The 26734-nt window shown below is 43.7% G+C and overlaps 1 protein-coding gene across 8 annotated transcripts in view; it reads left to right on the top strand.

The window, feature by feature from the left end:
• RHOBTB2 (Rho related BTB domain containing 2) overlaps positions 1-26734 on the top strand; it is a 274730-nt gene that overhangs the window by 203216 nt on the left and 44780 nt on the right. For 3 of the 8 annotated variants that reach the window (XM_086943612.1, XM_086943613.1, XM_086943614.1), the window contains one exon: positions 11935-12136. In XM_086943612.1, the coding sequence (XP_086799738.1) occupies positions 11935-12136 (202 nt within the window). Of the gene's footprint in view, positions 1-9480; positions 10924-11046; positions 12137-26734 lie in introns of those variants that run through there. The other 5 variants (XM_086943618.1, XM_086943616.1, XM_086943617.1 and 2 more) reach the window with 5 other exon arrangements.

Raw genomic sequence — 26734 nt, 5'->3', positions numbered from 1 at the left:
AATTTGCAATCTTATGCTCGTATGCAAGTGTTCTTCCTTCTGTCTGTCTCCTGATAGGACACAGGACATTCATTCATTCTTTGACATACTCTTCTGTGTTCCTTTCCATTGGCACTCATGCTATTCCTTTCCAACTGCCTCCCATAGAAGCACTCACACACCCACCCCAGGCCCACAATGATCCTGTAAACCCAGCACAGACCAGTATAAGGAAGCATCTCTCAGATAATTCACTCAAAGCCCCTATGTGCCTTTGTTTTGCCCTGTAACCTTTTGAAGGATAATGCCTAGGACACACTTAAGAAAAATATCACTAGCGCTTCTGTAGGCACTACAGCCACACTACTCAACTCCCAGTTGCAACTTTCTCCTCTATATTTGCAATTCGCATGGCACTCAAGTACTGCTTTCCATTGGTCAAATGAGGCAACGGAAGCCTTTTACTCTGCCCACAGACCCAGAGCTCCAACACCATCCCTCAGAATGTTCAGGCCTCCACCCTGCCATAGAACCAGTGCTTTCACACTGTCCTTGGAAAACTATACAGGCATCACACTTTTGTCTTAGAGTAAAACAAGCTAGGGAAGTACACCCTGTATCCTTCAACTTCTTCCCAAACATGAGCCCAAGATCTCTTTGCACCTAGTAATGAGGGACCTCATTAGAGAAACCATCTAGACAACTTTGGGTTGGTCGCACCCTAGACACGGCCACCCAGGAAAGCGCAAGACATCCACTTCAGCATCCTATCCATGTCTACTCGAACGTTGGCACCTTTGCACTCCCAGAAGTTATAGCATATAGGAAAATAAAGGGGTGTGCAACTGTTAGACCCTAGATCTAACTTTCACCAGCTCCTTCTTCAACTTGTAGAGCTGCAGTTGGTGCTGGAGTTCGAAAAAAGTTACTCCGGAAGCCCATACATTGGAGGTAAAGGGGTGGCAGCAGAAAAGGGGCAAAGTTTGACATTCATCTTATACATTCATTTTCTAAATGCCCTGCACCCTATGAAATTGGCAACAGGGACACATGTGATAGTACATCTTTTGTGGCTTACTTAATTGGTCATAAGTAGACTGCGTTTTAAAATATGAGTGGACTAAGGAAACTGCAGCAGAGATCTTTGTTTACCCAGCAAGTTCCACTATATATTAGTGGTAAGATAACTCTGGTGGTCAATGCATTTGCTGAAAAGAGTAATTTCTGCAGATGAATTGCTTGTTTCATTACTCGGTGGCAACTTATCATTAATATTCATACTTTTTGAGGTACTTAAATATTTTTTGCTCTGGACGATACCTTTTCTGGTAATTCCCTCCTAATTTATTTCAGATATACAGGGTAATTAACACCAAGTTCCACCTCTGCAAGGAGGAATGAGTGAATCATTTTAAACGTGTTTGGACAAAAGTCCTCTGCGGGACTTGGGATAAGGTATACAACCCTGCCGTTTTACGATTCTGACCAGGCATATGTGTTTTAAACCCTCATTGAGCAAGACAATCATATAAGCTTACAAGAAGTTATTTTCTACTGCTTGTTTCAACATTTGGTCTGATTCTGAGAAAGCGCAGTAAATCCAGGCTATTGGATGAGTGATAGTGGCGGAAGGCCTTTATAAATGTGCCCTTTGGGGGCCTGTCTTTCTTCCCAGCCCTGGAAAAGAGTCTGTTCTGTTCCCATAATTGCAATCCTTGGCCTTCTTCCTGTCAGGACATATGTGAGATGTGCCTGTCATTTGTCGAGGCTTGACTGTATGTAAGTGATTTGGGGAGTACCGCAGTCCACTGAACTCCTCACATGTGTGCTGCACCAGATGGTGGTCTTCTTTATGCTGGCCTGACAATGTACATCTTGCACATTCCGCCCTGCAGGTACCAACCCGCTTGACCGCCGCCAATACTGGTGGGCAAAGTAGTCAGCCCAGCTCCTTTGTTTTAGTGTAGGGTGCTACTTCAAGAACAAAACCGATCTGGTGTGAGGGAAATGGCCCTACCCATTGCTCTTCCTTCCATAAACCTCGGGTAAGTGAGCAGCATCAGCTGCCAGCCTGTTTCCAGCCAGTCGGTGCTCAAAAATGCCTTTAACTTGCCTCATTGCGCTACTAATCTACCTAGGGAATTGTGCTCTTGAACTGAAGATCCCCTTGTGTATTGTATGCGTCTACAGATCTAATTTTACCAGCAGTAAATCGGAGTATTGTATTTTTTTGTGCTGTAAACGATAGCAGCTTCGATTCCACCAGAGGGTATACAAATCAAGATGGCTGGTACTGAATTACTGAGATGTAAGAACCGAGTGGTAGGGCAGAAGTGGGGCAATAGTTAGAACTTTGATGCAGCTTAACTGATCTCACGCAAAGCATAAACCAAAAGGTTTATGAATGGAGGTGACGGCCTAACTCAAAGGCTTAACTATAGCAGAGGTGCTGGAGCTGATGGCATCTGGCCCAATCACTATCAAATTAAAACATTAAGTACTGAAAACAACTCAAGAAGAGGGATTTAGAAGAAGTAGGACTTGAAAACACCTCATGGAAGAAAATGGATCCGAATAGTCTCCAGGGGATGCTGACCGGGTACAACAATTAACATACAAATCTAAGAATAAGAGATCAAAAAAGGCAATGTTGATTGTAATATAGTTAAAAAAGAATGTCAAAAAGTTCGTCTTTTCAGCGGGAATGGGCCAAAAGCAACCATTATCTCCAATGTGTCTGGACAACACTAAGCAGAAGGTTGGCTAAAGGTATAAAAGTTGCCTTCTCACTTCTTTTCCTGGAGCTCAATCTGCTCCAGTGATGGTCATCTAAATATATTGTATTGTAATTGCATTTATATAGCGTTTACTACCCCTGACGAGGTGTCGAAGCGCTTTATCAGTGAGTAGCATGCTACTCCGGAACCCATAAAGGAATAGTGGTGAATTAGTATAGTGAAAATATGAAAGTAATTTGAGTGGTGGATATGTTAATGTAGTCTATTTTGGGGGGGGGAGGTCTTGATGTGGGGGAACACTGATATGAAGCTCACAGACGAAAATTTAGATGGGAATTGAGGTCTTTTATAACCTCAAACATTAATCTTGGGAAAATCTTCGCTTCTGGCATTTTATGTCCATATCCCCTGCAGGTTCATGGTATAACTATGATCATTAGTGTACTACTCCACCAAATTTTCAGAGACACAGTGCCTCGGAATTGACTTCTTGTCGTGAAGTACATCCTCTTCAGGACTGTACAGCCTCCTCATTTCAAGTTTCCTCTGGGTGGGGAGTATCGCAACTCAGGCCACGCACTTCTGGGCTGTGTGGCGCGGTCTGAGGCACGAGGGTCTCCAGATGTCCTTTGGAGTCTAGAGGCTGTCTCCCACAGCCGCTGCACCGTTTTTAGCAAGCCTAAACAAGCTCTTTTTGTGCAGTGACGAAGTGACTCCAAAATGATATATATTTGATAAGGCACATCTTGGTGCTATATAGTGGGTCTGATCATGACTTAGGTTGAGCTTTTTGCACTTAAGGGACCAATATTATCTTGGGTGACCAGAAGTGTGACATCACACAAAAAATCTCTTAGTTCATTTCCTGAGCAGCCAGAATGGCTATTTTACATTTTTCTAAGCATCATCTCTGGGACTGGCTTCTTTTCTCTGAGAACAAATGCTGTTGCTACAACAAATCCCATCTGAACCTTGGTGCGAGAGCGTAGAGGTCTAATGGCAAAACCCTCTGCCGGCTAACTCTCAACAGACTTGCCTCCCTGCATTGTTGTGGGCTAGGAATAACAATCCCTTGGCCTGCTACCTAGAGAAGAAACTAGTCCCTTATTTTTAATAGGGTGATTAGTCCATATTGGCACTGGATTTTGGGGAAATCTGTACGCATTGACACTTGATAAAATTGATATCCTACTCTCACTTTTGAATAATAATTTCCTTAACGTTCAAACTTAATTATCAATGCAATATCCAGGTGCATCGGATCTGAGGAACATTGCAGACATTAGTGCCAAGAAAGCAAAATGGTGGCTGAGTGCTCTAGAAGTAGTTAAGAGCATAGCATAATTTGCTGTCACCAGGTTTTATGATACTTTAAACTAGTATTGTGTTTTGTTCAAGCAAAGTGTTACAGCATTATAAGAGGTCATGTCTTTTTGTATAAAAATTATTTGTATTTTTCATAATTCTTGAAGATTTTCACCTCTCACCTAGTACTGAGCGCGTTTGCTGCAAAGACTTTGTCTTGAAAGCGCTTGGTATGATGTGAGTGGTTGGCCGTGATTCACCACTGGAGACGAGGATCTATAAAGATTTATAAAATGAGTGATGGGTTTTCTACCGAGAAGTGATGGATGTGCCGTTCTCTTGTTTTGCTGGTGGGGATCAAGGGGACCGTGGTGCTCAGGGTTTCAGCGCGGAAATGTTTCGAAAGGGCTGTAGTCTTGCACTGCTGTACTGCTCTGCAAGCTATTTCTCCTCACACTGCCAGGTACAGGATTAGTGTGAATCAGTGCCAGTTATTTCCCCAGTCTCAGAATAAATGGACGAACATTCTTAGCTCCCTTCCACAACTCCTCTATTCTGTAACTTTTCAGCCTCAAAGGTCCCCTGTTTAGTAATGCTTTTGCATGGTGGTCCCTGAATCCCAGAGGTCATTCAGGTGCTCAGCTGTCAGTAGCCATCAGACTGCATTTGATGTGTGGTGGAGTGGTACCGAACGTTCTCCTACCAACCCCATGAGTAATCTCTGTGGCGGACGATAGGTGTCTTGCCTGGTTGGTGCCAGTGTGATTAACACCTGGGCTACAGCCTTTTTCTGTACCACTTTGAGTCAGATTTACCTATTTCTCTGTTTTCTCTTCTCTCTCTTCTCTCTCTTCTCTCTCTTCTCTCTCTCTCTCTCTCTCTCTCTCTCTCTCTCTCTCTCTCTCTCTCTCTCTTCTCTCTCTCTTCTCTCTTTTCTCTCCTCTCTCTTTTCTCTCTCTCTCTCTCGTCCTGCAAGAGTGTCCCTTAGAACCTCCCTTGGTGAGCTGTGAGGAAGTCTGTAGACTATATGAGCTACTTAATGACCTTTTGTTACAGAAAAGGCCCTCAGCCAGTGGCCACACCAGACCCTAAATTAAAATCTTCCATACTGCTTTCGTTTCTTCAATCTCATTGGCCTTGGTGCCCCAAAATACAGTCTAGGATTTCCAAATATGTAGAAACCCACAAATTAAATTCTTTTTTTACTGTGTCCGGTATTTCTCAAAATGTTTGCCTTTGTCATTTTCACAGTTGCCATAGCTCTACCGAGACAATCTTTTGGGATCTGCAAGGAAAACGTTTGAACATGAATAGCTTGGTCGATATGTAGGCCAATGAAGATCCCATTTATTTAGGACACCTTAAAAACGCGACAAGCTAGTTCAGTGTTACTGCCACCTTCAGGTCCCATGGTGGGTAAGCTAGAGTTGAAGGCTCCAAGACCCTGTAAGATATTGTGCAACACTTAACCTGCACCAGTTTGCCAGAAATTCCTTGTTACCTCACAAACTGCCCCTTCTTGGTGGACTGTGACTGGACTTATGGACCAATCTTGCTAAACCACCTTGAACTGGGTAGGCACGTACAGATAGTCTGTATCTATTCATTGACTGCTTGTCAGGAAGACCTGTGCTCTTCCAAAGTGTTTACGAAGTTAGTGCGTTTGCTTACACTGAGTATTATTTTGACCTCATAGATTAATATTGGATAATTATTGGAATTGTATCTCAACAGACGTAAATTCTAGGCACTTTGTTTTTTTTGCTGTTTTAGTATATTTTTCTAGTGCCCCAGGTTGACATTGATAATTCTGGAGTGGGTTGATTTCTGTTATTGTGTCAGAGCCCAAACCCTTAACCACCTCATATTCTAAGCTTTAACTACTCAAAGACGACTATCATTTGAGAGTCATTGAAATTAAGAAAGCCTCACCTAGCTTGTGGAAGCAACACTTTCGAAAGATGGGGTCGAGTGAGGTCAAACAGGACCAATCGTTGGCACTGCAAAACACTCCTCATCAGGTTCAGAACTTGTTGGATAAAAATAGACAAACGGGTAGTCTGGACAGTGAGTATTTAATGAAAGATCAGTTAAAAAAATGAAAGCACTTTTCCTATGGTGTTCATTTCTAGGACATGACCTGGAACTAGTTTGTCTGCTTCTGGAAAGGTTGCAGCCAAGCAGTCTCTGTAGATAAGTATCGGTCCCGCGCTAAGTCTATCTCTACTTGGGTAATACACAGAGCTGCTCTCGGTCATATATTATTTCATCTATATGTCGCACCACTTGCTGTATTGATTGATTCTTTTGGACTGAAATGTTATTCCTGTGAAGCAATACCTAATTTTTTCCTAGGTTAGGCATGGATAACTGCGATGCATTGCAAAAATGTATGGTCTGTATTAAGGAAGTGTTTCTCTGGATGAAACAAATCTCTCTCGTCCTGGATGCTAATAAAACCGAGGTCCTCTTCTTCTGTAATTCCTCCATGAGAACCACAAACTGGTGGCCAGATATCTTTGGCCCAATTACGACCCTTACCCAACATGCTAACAATCTTGAGCAAATCGCTCACAAATCTGTCCTCCTCTTCTAGGAAAAGCCTCACACACGCTTTAATAACATATAGGCTTGATTAATGTAATTCTCTGCTGGTAGGCCTTCTGATTTATCTGTCTCAGATAATTCAAATGTTATAAAACGCAGCAGACAGCTTAATCATTTGTCTGAACAGAAGATCTCCCATTTCTAAACATTTGCCCCAGTTTCATTGACTAACCATTGCTAAAAAAGTCAATTTAAGACCACGCCACAAAACCATTACACCTCTACACAGGAAGGATATATGTCCTCTTTATTCTCTTGGCACCTACCTACATAGCCTGCGCTCCAAGTCATGTCATTTGATGGCTGTTCCTAGATTAAAAAATAGCAGAATTGGGGGTCTCACACTTTCAGAGGTGAAATCTAAGGCTTGGAGTTTACTGAATCTGCCCCACTGGGTTGAACCCAATCTCATAACTTTTTAAAAACAGTTAGAGGCTTACTTATTCACAGCCCTTGTATACCTTGATTGCTGCCCAGTACTTTTGGTTACCTTTTCGTGCCAGGAAACTTCTTACTGAGGTATTTGTGTGCTTAATAAAGGACCCATGTGTGCACATCCTACACCATCAATGGCACCAGCACAAATACCACCCTGTGAGCCAGATAGGCTTAGGCGCTTCGGTGTCATCACATAGGACGTAATGGCCATCCCAATCAATGGTGGGAGCTCCTTTGAACATCTTCCTTCTAGCTTCATCACCACTCTAGACACGCTGGCATCAGCCTTGTTTACTGAACAGAATTCTAGTGAGTAATGCTGCTCAGGTCAGAAAGGCTCTTGCTGGCCTATGTCACATGAAATGACACCAGTCTGTAAGGAGCACAGGTAGTTTCTTGTAGATCGTTGGACAGGAAGTATAGATTAAAACTATGTACCTCCTCTATTGCAGTACATGGCACTTCACTGTCTATGTAAGTATCTATGCAGTACATTGAACCTACTTGATAAGTGCTGTAACACAACTACTGGCCAATGAAATGCCCATAAAGATGATTAACCTAAAGGTGGAGCTAAACCTCAATATATATATAGTGTGTGGCTCACTGGTTAGAGGAGGCAGACCTGGAAGCAGAGGTCAGCCCGGGACCAGGGTTCAATTCCCGGCTCGGCAGGGTCTTGAGTCTTAAAATGTTCATGGACTTGACAATTCTCGCTCCGGTGCCTACTCGATTCACGGGTTCACACTCTGCGACTCTGGGCAATAGCTTGCTTAATCTCCACAACGGCCCCTCGTGGTGGGATGCCTGGCTTTCACCTTGCGGATACCCTGCTGGGGTTATCTCACAGGGGAATACCAGGACGAGTTCCAAAAGCAAGTGCTTGGAAACCGCTTAGTGATTTGCGCTATATAAATTCCTGTACATTTACATTTACACATATATATATATATATATATATATATATATATATATACACATACATCCATACATATACATCCACAATGGCAATATATCCAGAATCAGCCAAAATGTAGGTGCACTCACGGAATCTTAAAATATAAAATACTTTTTAATATGCAGGCCTCCTGCACTGACAGACGCGTATCGGCGCACAGCCTTTTTCGATGCACATCGTGGGTCTATTTTTAGCGATTCACCACCGCTGGGACAGCACCCGAGACGCGTGGACTGGCAGCGGTGATCTGTGATCTTCGGAATAAATAAAATATATATTGCTTTTTAGGTCTAGCCTAGAGACACCTTTATTTGTTTGCCACCTGCCTCATGCAAACAGAAATGTAAAAAAACATAAATATAAGTGCTTTGGGCAGCTCTCTTCATCCAGTAGTGTGTTAAGCTATCATTCACATCTTGCTGCTGTCCGCCACATCATAGGGCAATGGGGCAGCACTCACCTGTTGACGTTTGTGCACTGTGAGTAGCAACATTTTGTCTGATCACATCCACATCTACCTAAAAAGAAGAGTATTTCAGTGCCAATGCTGTTGGTCCATTCTAGACTTTGCCAGTGCTTATTTCTTTACATTATTTGTTCTTTGTATATTTTTAGTCATCTGTGTAAATTTAAATGATGTGATCAGGGTACAGAAATTCAAAATCATTAGTATCTTTTTCTATGCAACAGTAAGAGTCAGATTTTCTTGTGAGGTGTATTAAAACAAAAAAAATGGTTTTATAATATAGACCTCCTGCTTGGAAGCTTCTGTACTGGTCCATTAAATGTATATACAGCCCTATTTGTTTTATGTAACATCTATACAAAAAGCAATACTGCCACCTTTAAGCGGCAGCATGTTTGTTTTCCTTTTATTCCTGCAGCATGTTTTTTTTTTCTTTTTAGCCTTGCGGTATATGCTTGCAGTAAAAAGAAAAATAACTATAGCATCAGGTCGCCATAGCCAGACCTATTGGCTTTACCAAGTGCTCCTTTTAATTCTCTGTTTGTGATTACATGAGCTGAAGTCAACTGCTGTACCTGCCAGACCTAAAACTAATTGTCTTGGTAGGGTCTCCTGATTTCTAGTGGCTGAGAAGAGGATGAGGACTATCTCGTCCACAGGTGCCGTCTTCAGTTTCTTTTTTTTTATTTGCAGTTTTATGAAGCGCGAACTAGACCCGAAGGCATTGGAGCGCCTTACATGAGCACGAGTTCCATTACACAAGGACACATTCATTTATTGGTATGCGCTGGGAGATTAATGAGTGATTTGCCTAGAATCACAGGTTGTTGAGCCGACGCCAAGACTCGTAGCCGGCTCCCCAGTTCCAAAGTCGGCAGCTCTGGTTGTTAGGGCACATCATCCTGTGTCTTGTCTCGCGATGGGTGGTGCCGCCTGGTTCCTGGAAGCACCCATCGGTGCCCCTCCCTCCCTCTCTCTGTCTGTCTAAAGTACAATGTCCTTCAGGGCAAGTCACGCGGGTGCACAACAAAGACCTCATACTCACTCGGCGCTTGTTTAAATTATGGAACGCAGTCCAGGAAGAAAAGGCCGCCGAGACGCGGAAATAGAGATTCTTGCACAACTTCTGCGGTTCTTTTCTGTCCGAGGCGTGAGTGGCCATAAACTGCGGAAGTGCCTATGGTACCGGACCCTACAGAAGGAGCAGGCCTAACCCCCCCTCCGACTCTCGGGTCTACGGACTAGGCCCATGCCCTGCCAAGCGTGGTGCCCGGCGACTGTCCTTGCCAGGGTATCTGCTAGGAGAGCTGCCAGACGCGTCTGCACAGTGCCGCATGCTGCACTGGCACGTCCGGAGCAGGGGGTGCAGCTGGCACTTCCCGGAGCCTCGTATGTGGGGGCGAAGGGTGACACTTCCACGGACCTGGGCCCTGGGATTGGGCGGCTCCCAGGTAACCGCAGTACTCTGACGGGCAGGGCCTCTCCTAACGTATATACAGGCACATGTGCGCAGTGACTTTTTTTTCCTGCGTGGTTTTTCCTCGTCCTCGGATATTTATTCTCCGTGGGTGTTCAGTGCACGTTGTGTGACATTCATGCGTTTGGAGTGAGCTTGCAGGCTCCACTGGGGAGAGGTGTCGGTGCGCTGGCAGTGGTGGTGGAGTTTAAAGGCAGTGGCGAACCCCGAGATGAACGTCTTGACTACCCTGGTAGGAGGGAAGGTAGGGTGGCACTAGGCCTTGTTAAGCACAGTTCGATGGCAGGTGCTTCTTGGAAGTGCCCCTGCAGGGCACACTGGTCTTGTGGAAGGGTCCCAGGCCATGACTACACTGGCAGGAGGGAAGGAAGGGTGGCACTAGGCCTTGTTAAGCACAGTTCGATGGCAGGTGCTTCTTGGAAGTGCCCCTGCAGGGCACACTGGTCTTGTGGATGGGTCCCAGGCTATGACTACACTGGCAGGAGGGAAGGAAGGGTGGCACTAGGCCTTGTTAAGCACAGTTCGATGGCAGGTGCTTCTTGGAAGTGCCCCTGCAGGGCACACTGGTCTTGTGGATGGAACCCAGGCCATGACTACCCTGGCAGGAGGCAAGGAAGGGTGGCACTAGGCTTTGTTGGGCACAGTTCGATGGCAGGTGCTTCTTGGAAGTGCCCCTGCAGGGCACACTGGTCTTGTGGATGGATCCCAGGCCATGACTACACTGGCAGGAGGGAAGGAAGGGTGGCACTAGGCCTTGTTAGGCACAGTTCGATGGCAGGTGCTTCTTGGAAGTGCCCCTGCAGGGCACACTGGTCTTGTGGATGGGTCCCAGGCCATGACTACACTGGCAGGAGGGAAGGAAGGGTGGCACTAGGCCTTGTTAAGCACAGTTCGATGGCAGGTGCTTCTTGGAAGTGCCCCTGCAGGGCACACTGGTCTTGTGGATGGGTCCCAGGCTATGACTACACTGGCAGGAGGGAAGGAAGGGTGGCACTAGGCCTTGTTAAGCACAGTTCGATGGCAGGTGCTTCTTGGAAGTGCCCCTGCAGGGCACACTGGTCTTGTGGATGGGTCCCAGGCCATGACTACACTGGCAGGAGGGAAGGAAGGGTGGCACTAGGCCTTGTTAGGCACAGTTCGATGGCAGGTGCTTCTTAGAAGTGCCCCTGCAGGGCACACTGGTCTTGTGGAAGGGCCTCACTTTAGCTTACATTGATGTCAAGCAAGCACCGGCCACGGTTCTGTATTGTTGTGCCTGACGGCGACACCTTCTTAGGCCACATTAACTAACATCATGTGCAACACAGGCTCTATAAACAGGTCTTCTCTGTAGCTGAGTTGAGCGCCTACCCACTGGGAACCTCACATGACGCTGGGATAATCTCTCAGGCTGTACCTCGTCTGAGGATAGTTTTTTTTCTGATAGGCTCTATGCATTTCTCCTGAGTTAAGTTTGAATCCCTGCCTGGCTTTTATTGCATGAACCTTGGAAATCTTTTCCTAGGTCGTGTTTATCTGCAGGGCACTGGCATCTCAGCGGGTGTTAGGGTTTTTACCTACAGAGTGAACGGAATCTCTGACTCTGCTTTATCTAGCCAGACCTCTGAGCACTTATTTCCTTCTCTCCGCTCGGAGCTTCTTGCTTGCTTTTGTGTAGATCTAGACAAGAGTAGTGTATCATAATCTGTAACCTCAATAAAGAGTTTAACGCAGGTGTTTGTGGTCTAGTGACCCCTCAGCTCAGGAGTCCGGATCCTGAAGGCTTCGCGTTTGAAGGTTGTAACATCTTCCCATCCTCAGGGATTCTCACCTGAGGGGACAATTGTTTTTCTATTTCTATGTGATACTTTCATTGTAAGACATCTTTGTTCCGTGATGACTGCTCTACAAACACTCTCAGAGGGACTTTGACTTTGTCAGACCTCGGCTGTACCTTCTGCTTATCTGCTTTTTATTCCTCCCTCAGATCCCAGTTCATGGATTCCGACATGGATTATGAAAGGCCAAATGTAGAAACCATCAAGTGTGTGGTTGTCGGGGACAATGCTGTTGGGAAGACCCGTCTCATTTGTGCTCGTGCCTGTAATGCCACCTTAACGCAGTACCAGCTTTTAGCAACACATGTGCCTACGGTGTGGGCTATTGACCAGTACCGCGTGTGCCAAGAGGTAAGGATAACTGGTTTTAATACTAATCTAAATGTATGACGAGGGTGTTTGGGTCATGAAGTGCTGCTCTTCATGCAAGGTGTGTACAATGGAGTAATCTCTCTCGCATGCTTCCTCTTTAAGGGGAATCTACTTTGGTTTCCTTCACTACTTCTGCTGTGTGTGTGTGTGTGTGTGTGTGTGTATATATATATATATATATATATATATATATAATCTCACTCCAACCTTTGTTTTTTTCAGTGAATGTATATGTGTGTGTGTGTGTGTATATATATATATATATATATATATATATATATATATATACACACACACACACACACGTATATATTCACTGAAAACAACAAAGGTTGGAGTGAGATTATATTTAGGTTCGGTAATAATATCTTACTTTGCATAATGAATACCCCTCAGAAATTCACTGGAAAAAATAAAGGTTAAAGGGACATTATAGTTAGGTGAAAATGTATGGTAAAACACACCGTTTTAAACAAACAACACCACTGAAATTCACCAGTTACAGTTATCTCTAGGAACTATAACTCATGTCCTATAGTAACTAATACACACGCCCCTGCCATGCACAGTGTTGTAATCAATGATGTAATTTCAGATGTTTTTTTTTTTTTTTTTTACAGTTCAAATAACTTTATTGCGTGATTTAAAAAACCATTGCAAGTACAAGATTTAGAAGGTATCAAAAAGTGTCATTTAAAATACGTTTAAAAGTTCATTTAAAAGAATGAATAAGTAATATTCAATATGGGTAAGTAATGTCAGATATGGGTAAAAGTGACTGGTGAAGCCTGCCAGGTCATTTTGCCAACGAGTGACCACCGACTGTGGGCCCCTCACAAAGTTTTTTTGCTGCGTGATTCATAAATCTGACAAGGGCACAGTTTAATTTAGTGTTCCTCGGATCGAAGCAAGCTAGGACTGCTGCCCTACATGTTCTAATCATTTTTGTATTCCATAGCTGCTTGAAGAGGGCCCGTCTTTCAGTCAGCAGCTTGGGGCAAAGACAAATGATATGTATTATGTCTTCCTTATATTCCCAGCAAAGTCGGCATGAGTCTCGTCCTTGCTCTCTTTTCCATTTTGGCAAATGAACCAACAAGTTAAGAACTCCCAGTCTCAATTTTAAAAAGCTTAATTTTGTTTGTGCATTGAAGGATATGGTTAGATACTGCTGTGGGATCAACAAGGAATATGATTGCAGAGTCAGCCACCCATGACTTCTTTTAGCTAGGCGCGCCTTGTCTTCGACTATTGAAAGCTGTTTGTAATTTCAGATGTTGCAGTGATTTTATCAATGATATCAAAAATCTTGTCATGACTGTTGTAATATAAAAGGTCATCAGCAGTGCATGGGAGTTTGCACCTGTTTGCTGGAATCCAACACAGATAGTCAAGCCCAGCCCTTTTTAATTTCTTTTTGAATCCCACGATTGTCCAGCTGCAGCTAGTGAGATCCCCCGTGTTTCTGTGGGGCTCCTGTTGCAGTCCCGGAGCCTGCCTGTCTTCTGCAAGACTCTTGAGGGATTGAGGAAATTCCCCCAAAAGATTAAAAAAACATTTAGGCCCAAGGGGGGCCTCCAGAAGCCTCCCATATAATCCAGGGAGTCACAGTATGCCTACCCACTTACACGCAATTACAAAAAAAAATCAGGACACAGAGTTTGTGTCCTGAATGGCAACCGCACCTTTTTAGGTCTAAGCCTGCTAGCAGCGCATGCGCTGTAGCAGGCAAAGAGATATTGTCAGGATGGGTTTTCAATACGGCATGAAGCCACGCCCCTTTTTTCCATTGGCAGGCCTCTCGAAACGGAGGCCTGCCATTGGAAAAAGCTCCTGTTTTGCAGATTTGATGCTCTGGATACCGCCTCTCGAGGACTCCATGACCTGCCTTACGGTATCACGACAATATTTCTTGAAATATCGCCTTGGCAACCATGGGGCAGGTCAGGCAGTCCTGGAGGGGCGGGATTCAGTATCCTGTTTCCGCCCCGTTTTTTTTGCGTTTGTGCCGTCATTTCGTTGGGAGTCCTCGGAGATGGAGGTTGTGGGGGTGAGGCGGTGCTGGTCAGTAAACTGTGCTTGTTTACATTAGCATAACTTTGTAGTACCCAAAAGAGCTATTTCCGTGAAAACATTACGATTCGGTCTAAATTTATTATTAAAACTGCGTTTAATAGCCCCAGCAGATCCTCTGAATGTAGGTGAATTTTGCTAATGAGAAGGGCCCAGTAAAACTACACACAGAAGGTTACCAAAGACAAAACGTGTTCACTACTCATACCTGCTCTGCTAACGAGCACCACAATTACTTCGCAGCAGAGGCATAGGCCTTGGATGAGCTCAGTCCAGGGTGCGGGCAGTTAACTACTTTTGTAAGGTAAACTACTCGGTGTGCATTGAGTTGCAAGGCAGTAGCACAGTATCACCGCAGTAGGAACCAGCAATACTGAATGAACAGTTATTAGTATTATTGGCAGTGAGCAAGTAGTATACCTGATGGGTTTTTCCCCCGTGACCCACTGCATCATTCCTTCTAAATTCTGCTATTAAAAGGGAGAGCTCGTTCAAAGGCAGCCATTTTAGCTAGCTGCACCAGCACCAAAGCCCGCCACGTGCATGACTTAAGTGCACCCGCTGCAGTGATATTCCTAACCTCTCTTGGCAGGAGCGCAACACCCATTGGGCTCACCATGCTTCAGCTCCCCCCCACGTCGCGTGTGTCAGCCCGGGCAGAGACAGCTTCGCGTGCTGGCGACTGTCTAATTGCAGCCGCACTGAGTACTTCACAGGTCTTTTAAAGATCATTTAAATGTTAATGAGGCTATTGTAATGGTTATCACCCCTTCTTAGAGGCACCCGGCCTATCGCTGGTAGAATTACCCCCCCCCCCCCCGAATTTTGTTTAACCCCCCCCCCCCCCACAAATTTGGCTCTAGTTGCCTGTCTGTCTCTTGGTACTTGCTGGAGATGGTTATGCAGAGCTCTACCTCAGTCAGAGGCACCAGCAGTTGCCAGAACAGCGTAACTAGAGTCAAATTTCAGGGGGGGCTGGGGACGGGGGGGGGGTTCTAAGAAAACATTTCGGGGGGGGCTGAATCTTTAGGCAATCGGCAGAGTCGAGCTGCAGGGGCTCTTAGAAGGGGTGAATCAATAACAAAGCCCCATTAACATGCACAAGGTCTTTTAAAGACCTGTGAAGTGCTTGGGTGCGGCTGTGAGCGGGCCCGGTAAGTGTCTCATCCCGGGCTGCCACACACGACGTGGGGGGGCTGTAGCTCTTTGAGGCCAATGGGTGTTGCGCACCTGGCGCCGACCGAGTGCAATGGAGGACACACAAGTCTGTCTGACACATAAGTAATTGCAGCAGGGGTGCCAACATCATACCAACAAAACCCTCCTTAGCTGAAAACTGGCCCCAGTTTCTGAACGCTAATCCAGCTTTTCGTGTTTAATACTAGTATCCCATCACCTGCTTGACAAGAACATTAAGTGGAGGGTAAAAGACGACCACAAAGGGTTAAACATCGTGTTTCATTAGGCTGTGGTCCGCCATTTAAACGTCACAGGGACTAACTACCATAGTGAACCTTTTTCGGCAATTTTCAGCAAATAATGCTAGAAAGTTTACTAGTGGAATCTGGGGTGGAAACCAGATAGGTTAGCAACTGATTTTTGTTTTGCTTAAAAATGTGCGCATAGTTGGACTGCTATGTCCACTAGGGCTTTCCATGGCAGTTCAGCGAGGAAGCTCTAGCCATTGGAGTTATTGGGATCTAGCCTTGCTTCTTGGAGCAAGGGTGATTAGCTGGTGCTTCAGCGCTGAAAGGAAACCTGTTCGTATGGATTTGCTGAGGAAGTCTTGCCATGTGCAATGCCAGTACCCGGGGTTGAATTTTTGAGAAAGCTACAGCACAGGAATCACCCGATTCCGTTATGTCCTCAAGGTTGGCCATGAAAAAGGACCCCCTATGTGGGGGCGGAGAACGGTGAGGGGGGCTGATCGAATGCACCAGTTTTAGAGGCAAGCCTGGGGTTTTGCTCAGGGTTGTGGCAGTTTATATTTTCTACAGCTTTTGGTGAATAACGACCGTAGGGTAATGCACACTGTGTTTGGGCAACTGCTCCAGAGGTGTAATGGAGAATAAACATTCTGAACAGCTATGAAGAGCTTGCAAAGGCTGCTCAGTGCTTTGTGAACATTTACCTATAATTCTTTCTGTGTTTGGAGAGGAGTTGGCTTAACGGCTAGAGCGGTCGACCTCGAATCTGGGGAGGTGGGTTCGAGTCTCAGCAACAACGCTGAACATCCTGTGATTCTGAGCTAAATCTCTTATCTCCCGTGCCTAACAAAAACAAGCATTGGCACAGCCAATAGGCCTCGCCTTTGGGACCTTTTAAGTGTTTAGCCAGACCTATTGGCTATGCCTTTTACTTACATTTTTAAAACCAAAATAAAAGGCATACCCATTTCAAAATGCCAATAGCTCATAGAAAAAAAGGCAAAGCCAATAGGTCTGGCAAAACACATATAAGGCCCCAAAGGCGAGACCTATTGGCTTTGCCAATGTTTGTTTCTTCATGTTGCGGCTAGCCAATCGCAGCACGAGCTCCTACAGAGAATGAGACGGCCAAGGGGGGAAAAAATCCCCCTCAACTACTCAGCTCACTCTATTTTTTTATTTTGAGCGACCTCTTGTGAACCCAACCGTCCATATATACAACGTTTTTGAACCTTAAGTTCTCAAAACAACTGATCAGATTTACACCAAATCACAAAAAGCACACATTCTGGACCAAAATATAGCTTTCTGACAAATTTGGTGTATTTCATTTCAACCTTTTTCACAGTATGGCTCTTTAATTTTCCTATGGAAAAATGAATGGAGAAATTAAGTTTTGGGACCGCCTTTTTTGTTAATTCACTCCCCTCTTGACGGATCACCCCTTCACTGCTAAGGGAGGAGCTGAGATGGATGAACGTTTGCTTTGGAAAGTTTGATGAAGATTCGCCCAACGGCACCAAAGTTATTAGCAAACCAAAAAATCTATTTCCTATGTTAGCTAGGTCCTAACTATAACCAAACTATAAAGTGGCAGCTGCCAGGTGTGTATGTATATGTATATGTATATATGTATATATATATATATACCAACAAATTTGTTCACAGTCCACAAGAACGACGTCCAGGCCACAAGTAGTATTCAAATCTGGATTTATTTCACAGCCCTACTCGACGCGTTTCGGGAATTGCCTTCCCTTTCTCACGAGTACCATAGTCTGTTTGCATCCATTATTTAAAGTGAATCACATGACTTCATTGAATGATAGACATAGCCAACAGACTACCAACACATCACATGTCTGGAGCTATATAATACATACTTTTTATCAGCAATGTGTGGCATAATGTATATAAATCAGAAGGATAAATGAGTTCATTTGTTGCATATCATTTTAGAACGGGCAGAATACATTGTAACAATTATACGATGTTCTCTTGAATAAGACGGGGACGATCAACCCATTCGCATTATTTCTAACTTCCCGTTGGATTAAAGGGACGACTTTAAATCCTCGGTAAGGTTTCATGGCATTTCAAATCATATGCAAGAATTAACCACATTCTATAAGTTTAAACAAAAAATAAAACTGGATTGAGCTCTCCTTGAAAATACGTTCCGATCAGGGCTCGAACCCTTGGTAATGCCATTTGCTCATGTTCTCATTTGATCGTTCATTGCGTAGAGCTACAGCGTTCCATTCTATAGCCCTGCTCTTTTCACCAAGTCCACATGTTCCACTATGTATTGTGGATAATTGCGGTCTGTGTAAAAGAACCTCCTGTCTGTTGAGGTTCCGGTTTATTCGTATTTTACACAGTTTGCTCGAGAATTTGCCCAAGTGGGCCTTGAATTCACCTATTAGTTAGTAGTTCATTTGTGGTCACATTCAAGTCTTGACTCTCACATAAGAAGACATCTTTCATTGTAAACTTGCCCAGCTTGCTCTTTGCAACACGATACATACTGCCACACACTTTCTGATCTTGGTGTATTTTCATACTCTCCCACATTGTTTGGTACCTGTGACAAAATAACAAAACACAGTGATTAAATAAACTACCAATACCGTGCCTTACATACATTCATACATATAAAACTTAAGATCAGAGGACAGTTTCAGCAGAAGTTATATATATCAACACACTTTTTATCGGTTTAGCCTAAATGCACACCCAGGCCTTCGTCGCAATTGTGCCCCGTGGGTTGTAACATATGATATTTGATTATGAATCTTGACTCCAGTCGTCTGAGTTCCTGAAGTCGGTTCCCGCCTCTTTCTCTTATTGGCACTTGGTCTAGTGCCATATAGGAGAGGAGGCTATTATTACTTTTGTGGTGGGACGCAAAGTGTCTAGCCATGGGATACTGCTTGTCTTGGTTCTTTATGGCTCTTAGATGCTGTAAGATCCTGTCTTTGACTGGTTTAATGGTACTGCCCACGTAGAATTTATTGCACGGGCATTTGAGTGCATACACCACATATTCTGTGTGGCAACTCAGGTGTTTAGTGATTTTGAAAGGCTCACACAGTTGGGATAGTTTTATCTCTTTAACATTGTGGCTGAATTTGCACGCTTTACATTTGCCACAGACATAGAATCCCTGGACTGGATTGGTTCTCTTACGGTTGACTATCAGTGTCTGGCATACTTTGTCTTTGAGACACATGGGTTTCCTGTACGTAATTTGAGGGTAGTCCCTGATACTCTTTTGAATATCTTTGTCAGTCTGAAGGGTATTCCAATATTTATTGATTACTCCTCTTACCTCTTTAGTTTGGGAGTGGTAGTCAGTAATGAATCTCACTCCTTCTTTTGTCTCTTCTTTTTCTTTACTAGAGGGTAGGACGGTGTCCCTTTCTGCCACTTTGCGTACTGCATCAGCGATACACTTTTTGCTGTATCCTCTGGATTTAAATCTGTCACACATTATGTCTCTCTCCTTTTCGTAATCTAGTTGTCTTGTGCAATTTCTTTTGGCTCTGAGAAGTTCGCCAAAAGGAATTGAGTTAATCAGATTTCGGGGATGGCAGCTTTGTGCATGTAGGAGGCTGTTTCCCGCGGTCTCCTTTCTGTACAAAGTTGTCACTAACTTCCTTTCATCAATGCTGACTTTTAGGTCTAAAAAGTCAACAGTTATTTCATCAGTGTGGCTAGTAAATGACAGATTAAATTCATTTATGTTCAAGGCAGCCACAAATTCCTCTGCCTCATCTTTGGTACCATCCCAGATGACAAAAATGTCATCAATGTACTGGAGCCAAGTCCGTACTCCGGTACGATATTGATCTAGTTTACGGACAGTAAGTTCTTCCCACCAACCTAAGTAAATCCCAGCAAAACTAGGGGCAAAACAAGTGCCCATAGAAGTGCCAAGTAGTTGGTGGTAGATGGCACCATTGAACAGGAAGTAGTTCTGAGTAAGGCATGTGTAGATCATGTCTAACAACATCTCAGTATGGAAAAGGTATGATACTGATCTTGTGCCAAGGAAATGTCTGCATGCTTTTATACCCAATTCATGGGGGATATTGGTGTAGAGGCTGTTGACATCTAATGTCATGAGCAAACAGCCTGAGTTGACAGTGACATTAGATATTTTCTCTAAAAAATCACCTGAGTCTTTCAAATACGATGGAAGGCCCTGCACTATTGGTTGTAGAAAATGGTCTACGTATCGTGATGTGTTTTCCAGGTCACTGTTCCTAGAAGATACTATTGGCCTACCTGGGGGATTGGTAGGATCTTTGTGCTGCTTAAACTCTCAACACCAATATCCCCCATGAATTGGGTATAAAAGCATGCAGACATTTCCTTGGCACAAGATCAGTATCATACCTTTTCCATACTGAGATGTTGTTAGACATGATCTACACATGCCTTACTCAGAACTACTTCCTGTTCAATGGTGCCATCTACCACCAACTACTTGGCACTTCTATGGGCACTTGTTTTGCCCCTAGTTTTGCTGGGATTTACTTAGGTTGGTGGGAAGAACTTACTGTCCGTAAACTAGATCAATATCGTACCGGAGTACGGACTTGGCTCCGGTACATTGATGACATTTTTGTCATCTGGGATGGTACCAAAGATGAGGCAGAGGAATTTGTGGCTGCCTTGAACATAAATGAATTTAATCTGTCATTTACTAGCCCCACTGATGAAAGAACTGTTGACTTTTTAGACCTAAAAGTCAGCATTGATGAAAGGAAGTTAGTGACAACTTTGTACAGAAAGGAGACCGCGGGAAACAGCCTCCTACATGCACAAAGCTGCCATCCCCGAAATCTGATTAACTCAATTCCTTTTGGCGAACTTCTCAGAGCCAAAAGAAATTGCACAAGACAACTAGATTACGAAAAGGAGAGAGACATAATGTGTGACAGATTTAAATCCAGAGGATACAGCAAAAAGTGTATCGCTGATGCAGTACGCAAAGTGGCAGAAAGGGACACCGTCCTACCCTCTAGTAAAGAAAAAGAAGAGACAAAAGAAGGAGTGAGATTCATTACTGACTACCACTCCCAAACTAAAGAGGTAAGAGGAGCAATCAATAAATATTGGAATACCCTTCAGACTGACAAAGATATTCAAAAGAGTATCAGGGACTACCCCCAAATTACGTACAGGAAACCCATGTGTCTCAAAGACAAAGTATGCCAGACACTGATAGTCAACCGTAAGAGAAGCAATCCAGACCAGGGATTCTATGTCTGTGGCAAATGTAAAGCGTGCAAATTCAGCCACAATGTTAAAGAGATAAAACTATCCCAACTGTGTGAGCCTTTCAAAATCACTAAACACCTGAGTTGCCACACAGAATATGTGGTGTATGCACTCAAATGCCCGTGCAATAAATTCTACGTGGGCAGTACCATTAAACCAGTCAAAGACAGGATCTTACAGCATCTAAGAGCCATAAAGAACCAAGACAAGCAGTATCCCATGGCTAGACACTTTGCGTCCCACCACAAAAGTAATAATAGCCTCTTCTCCTATATGGCACTAGACCAAGTGCCAATAAGAGAAAGAGGCGGGAACCGACTTCAGGAACTCAGACGACTGGAGTCAAGATTCATAATCAAATATCATATGTTACAACCCACGGGGCACAATTGCGACGAAGGCCTGGGTGTGCATTTAGGCTAAACCGATAAAAAGTGTGTTGATATATATAACTTCTGCTGAAACTGTCCTCTGATCTTAAGTTTTATATGTATGAATGTATGTAAGGCACGGTATTGGTAGTTTATTTAATCACTGTGTTTTGTTATTTTGTCACAGGTACCAAACAATGTGGGAGAGTATGAAAATAAACCAAGATCAGAAAGTGTGTGGCAGTATGTATCGTGTTGCAAAGAGCAAGCTGGGCAAGTTTACAATGAAAGATGTCTTCTTATGTGAGAGCCAAGACTTGAATGTGACCACAAATGAACTACCAACTAATAGGTGAATTCAAGGCCCACTTGGGCTAAATTCTCGAGCAAACTGTGTAAAATACGAATAAACCGGAACCTCAACAGACAGGAGGTTCTTTTACACAGACCGCAATTATCCACAATACATAGTGGAACATGTGGACTTGGTGAAAAGAGCAGGGCTATAGAATGGAACGCTGTAGCTCTACGCAATGAACGATCAAATTAGAACATGAGCAAATGGCATTACCAAGGGTTCGAGCCCTGATCGGAACGTATTTTCAAGGAGAGCTCAATCCAGTTTTATTTTTTGTTTAAACTTATAGAATGTGGTTAATTCTTGCATATGATTTGAAATGCCATGAAACCTTACCGAGGATTTAAAGTCTTCCCTTTAATCCAACGGGAAGTTAGAAATAATGCGAATGGGTTGATCGTCCCCGTCGTATTCAAGAGAACATCGTATAATTGTTACAATGTATTCTGCCCGTTCTAAAATGATATGCAACAAATGAACTCATTTATCCTTCTGATTTATATACATTATGCCACACATTGCTGATAAAAAGTATGTATTATATAGCTCCAGACATGTGATGTGTTGGTAGTCTGTTGGCTATGTCTATCATTCAATGAAGTCATGTGATTCACTTTAAATAATGGATGCAAACAGACTATGGTACTCGTGAGAAAGGGAAGGCAATTCCCGAAACGCGTCGAGTAGGGCTGTGAAATAAATCCAGATTTGAATACTACTTGTGGCCTGGACGTCGTTCTTGTGGACTGTGAACAAATTTGTTGGTGTATCTAGGGACTGGCGATCCCGTCCGGAGCCCGCCGCTGCAAATGGCCAAACAGCTTTGCGCTAAAACTTCTGTTGATATATATATATATATATCTTCCACCAAAGCCACATAAACACTGCCAAACTCTTCAACGGGTGCCTCCTTTGTGGGCTGAAGAAAAAAAGAAATACAAATAAAACACACACACACCCCTCTGCCATCTCTGGGTGGCGGTGCCCACCCTTGCAATTTTGAGCATCATCTGGATGATAATAGCTAATAGTAATTGCCATCAGTATTGTTATCACATTAATGGCAATACAAGTTGAAAGTATTCGCATTGCCTGGCTGTCGCAGCCAAATTGTGGAAGCACTTCATACTAGTATTGCACTGTTAAGGCTCACTCTCTGACCCTCTCTTATGAGAAGCGAGCCAGACTGGCACATTTCTCAGACACATGCGCCAGTGCGCATGCACTGGGCATCTCCTATAATTTGTTTTAGGCCTAGTGGCTTACCTTACACAGCCCTGGCCCTGTTTTCTCAGGGGCTTGCCGAGCCACCCCATATGACGAACAGCAGCTCCTGTTTTTAAGGCTGCACCGGGCGCATAGGGCATCAGCTCTGTAATTTCCACTCATAGACCCATGCATCAGAACCCCACCCTTTCCCAAGTCAACAGCTTATGACAACTTGGGAAAGAGTGGGGTTACAGAGTTAAAGTGAAAATAGGGTGCATGCAGAGCAGGTTTGTGCTCTTGTAGGCGTGCTACTGCTGGGTTTCCTAAGTTAGAGAGCCGGCCCTTTGGTGGCTTTGAAGATGGGAGCGGTCGCATAGCACCAAGGACAGAAGGCTGGCAGAGGGAGGGGCTGTGGCCCGTCTACAGCATGGGTAAGAGTGTTTCACGGAGAAAGAAGTGAATCGGGGAGGCTGTGTGGATTATACTGGGTCATGAGAGCTGCATTTATGAAGTGACTTCCTCTCCGTTTTATAACTACTTCTTTAATACTGTGACTCCTTGCCATTGTTATTTTAAGGGCGCAGTAAACCTTTCTCTTCCGTTTATTAAAATGAATGATTGTAATCTTCACCATTATTAACCCAGCTGCTCTCTGACTGAGTCTGTCCAATCAAACGTGCCTTTGGATGCCTGGCTTCCCTGTTGCTCGGACTGCAGCTTGCATGGTTCTCTTTAGCACCTCCCCCTCTTTAACCCCTCCCCTGCTGATGACGGAACCGCTTCGTCATCAGCTACAGTTGAGCTGTGCTGATGACGGAGCGGTTCCGTCATGACCTGGCCGCCGCGCCTGCGCGGCGCTGATTTCGCGCCTGCGCGGCAGTTTTAATGAGCGGGGCGGGTCATGACGGAACCGCTCCGTCACCAGCACAGCTCAACTGTAGCTGGTGACGGACCAGTTCTGTCACCAGCATGCGGCGGCCGCGCGGCCGCCCCGCCCTTTTAGCGCTGCGGCGGAATAGCCGCCGCAGCGAAAGGGTTAAAAGTTGTCACACAGTTCCTTGGGAGCCGTTCACTTACAAAGCTCAAAATACGTTTTTTATTCAACAATATCTTTTCAGGTAATCATGTCCCACGCAGTGTTTTGTTAAAAATGCTTAAGGTCTTTTTTAGGGTGCCCTCCGTCGCCAGCTAAACTTTCAGGGAAAAGATTTGTCTGGATCTATCACATTTAACAATGAAAACAGGAATAAATGTTTTGGGAATGAAAGTTCGATTTCAACTTATGTATGTCGTAAATATATATATATATATATATATATATATATCACCTCCTTATGGATCAAACAAAAAGAACTGAATGTCTAAAAAAGAAACAAAAACAGACAAATATCGAGGAAGAACCCATCAGGCTAATCTTGGATTACAGTTTGGAGGCAAAGCAAATAAACCACATATTGAGAAAGAACTGGAAAATTCTTCAACTAGACCAAACAATCGGTCACAAAATGGGCAACCACCCAGTAATCACATATAGGAGGGCTAAAAATCTACAGGACCAGCTGGTCCACAGTCATTTCCAATCCACAAAGAAAAAGACAAATTGGTTACAAACACGGGGCTTCATCAAGTGCTACAATTGTAAGGTATGCGAGATTGCCAAACCCACTACGGAACTCACAATGCCAAATAAAAAAATTTGGAAAATCCAAGAATGCATAACCTGCAACAGCAAGTACACAATATATATGATTGAGTGCCCTTGCAATATGAGGTACATTGGCAGCACAATCTGTGAATTAAAAAAAAGAATTCTGGAGCATGTGCGGGCAACAATCCACAAGGATAGAAGCAACGCTGTTGCCAAACACATGGAGGCACAACATAATGGAGACTGGAAGCAATTGCGCTTCTGGGGTCTGGAAACAATGGCTCTCTCGGACAGGGGTGGCCACATGGAAAAACTCTTGAGATGCAAAGAATCCAGACATATTCTATCTTTCAGAACGATGACCCCACTAGGCCTCAACCAGTCAGAAGAACTTTATATTCACTTGTAGCGGACTGAAAAGTACACCAATTTCTATGCCATAAATGATCCGCCTCCTCTCTCTTATCCAGTAATAATTTTTTTGAAAAACCTTTGTTTTAAATTTTCACATCCCTGCACATCACTTTCCCTCACTCTTTGGCAAGCACACTCACATAATCCAATAGAAGCACATGGTACATTAGCCCACCGGAGGGCGGGACTTTTGCTTTCTAAACTTGTAATTGTAAAAAAGTTTTTCAATTGCGTATAACTGCAGTACCATAATGGGCAAACACACAACTATGGAAATGTTGATTAATGGTCTAAATGCTCTAGTGATGTAAATATATCCCAAACTACAAATCCCACAATGCCGACGATATGAGGCAGATAGCCCACTGGAGGGCAGAACTTTGTTTCAAAAATGTTTAAAAATGTTAAAAGAATTGTGTGAACATTATCCAATGATACATAAATTATCCAAGGCACGAAATTGGTGATTGTGAACATTGGGAAAGGAAAGTATATTGTTTAAGTTCTAAATGCCTTAGTTTTGTAAATACCAAGAACTACCAATCCCATAATGCCCATTGTAATACACCCCAGTGGGCGGTACTTGCAGTATCAGGAAATGTTTCAAAACAATGTGAGTCACACACACAAACTAACCGTGAACAAGACAGCGGACGCTGTCGAAACGCATTGGTTTTTTGTTTTTCTGACCCCATGGATAAATAAATCACAAGGAAACTTAACGGCAGTGCTGTGCTGGAATTTGTTTTGAATGCGACTCCGTGTTTTTCTTCCTCGAGGGGGAGAAATATTGTGGAATATATATATATATATATATATATATATCGGTTGAACAACCTACCTTAACTAGGCTTTTCTTCCATTTATTAAACGCAATGTTTGATTTATTGTGCGCCATTATTCATTTAGAGGGCCGGCCTGTGACTGGCAGTGCTTAATTTGTGCTTGTGGTTGCAGATGGTGGGCACTGACCCTCATTTTTTGGGACAGGGGCTAATTTTACATTACATTATGGCCCAGAGCTAGCGAGAGAATAGAAAGGAGGACAAGAAATATAGGAAGACAGTGTCAAGGGGAATAAACAAGAATAGAAAAAAATCCAACAAACTTGAGATATTGAGACTGGAAGGGTAGGGGTGGAAGAAAGCCTTGTTATCAGGAAACCTTGGCGTTCGGCTGCACTGGAAGTGGGCTGCAAATAAAAACGTTGTTAACCTGCAGTTATGCCATTTAGGTCGAAGCTACCAGACAGCACAACTGTCTGGTTTGCTAAAGATGTCTTGAGACATTCAGAAAGCTTCCCTGGGAGTGCATTCCACTTATTGCTTTTCATTCGCTTTGTGATGTGTAACTCCCATTTTCTGGCTTTCCATTTGTCAGTTCAGTTCATTAAACTTTATTTCGATTCGTCAACAGAATCATAAAAGTATACAATTTTTAAAAATCGGGTTTACACAGAATTATCTAAATTCCACATTAAAATGTTAGTCAATCAAAGGAAAGAGAAGGCCATACACAATTAAAAATGAAAAAGTGCTTGTGCTATTAAACAGCAGGAACTAAGTACAACACATTAGCTCTGCAAAGTTTAAAAATCAAAATTAACTACTACATTTGTAGACCAAATCATCTGCTGCTTTAGTTATCAAAATAGGCATACACGGTTTCCATTAATACTGCTCAATATCGTCTTCTAATAGTGAGTGCTAGCTTAATAAAACTAAGCACAGCACTGCATATAGCTGCAGTGGACAATGACATCAAATACTCATAGCCTTCCCTGTAATC

The sequence above is a fragment of the Lissotriton vulgaris genome, chromosome 11 (assembly GCF_964263255.1).
Source record: "Lissotriton vulgaris chromosome 11, aLisVul1.2, whole genome shotgun sequence".
NCBI lineage: Eukaryota > Metazoa > Chordata > Amphibia > Caudata > Salamandridae > Lissotriton > Lissotriton vulgaris.
This window is presented reverse-complemented; position numbering and strand designations above follow the sequence as displayed.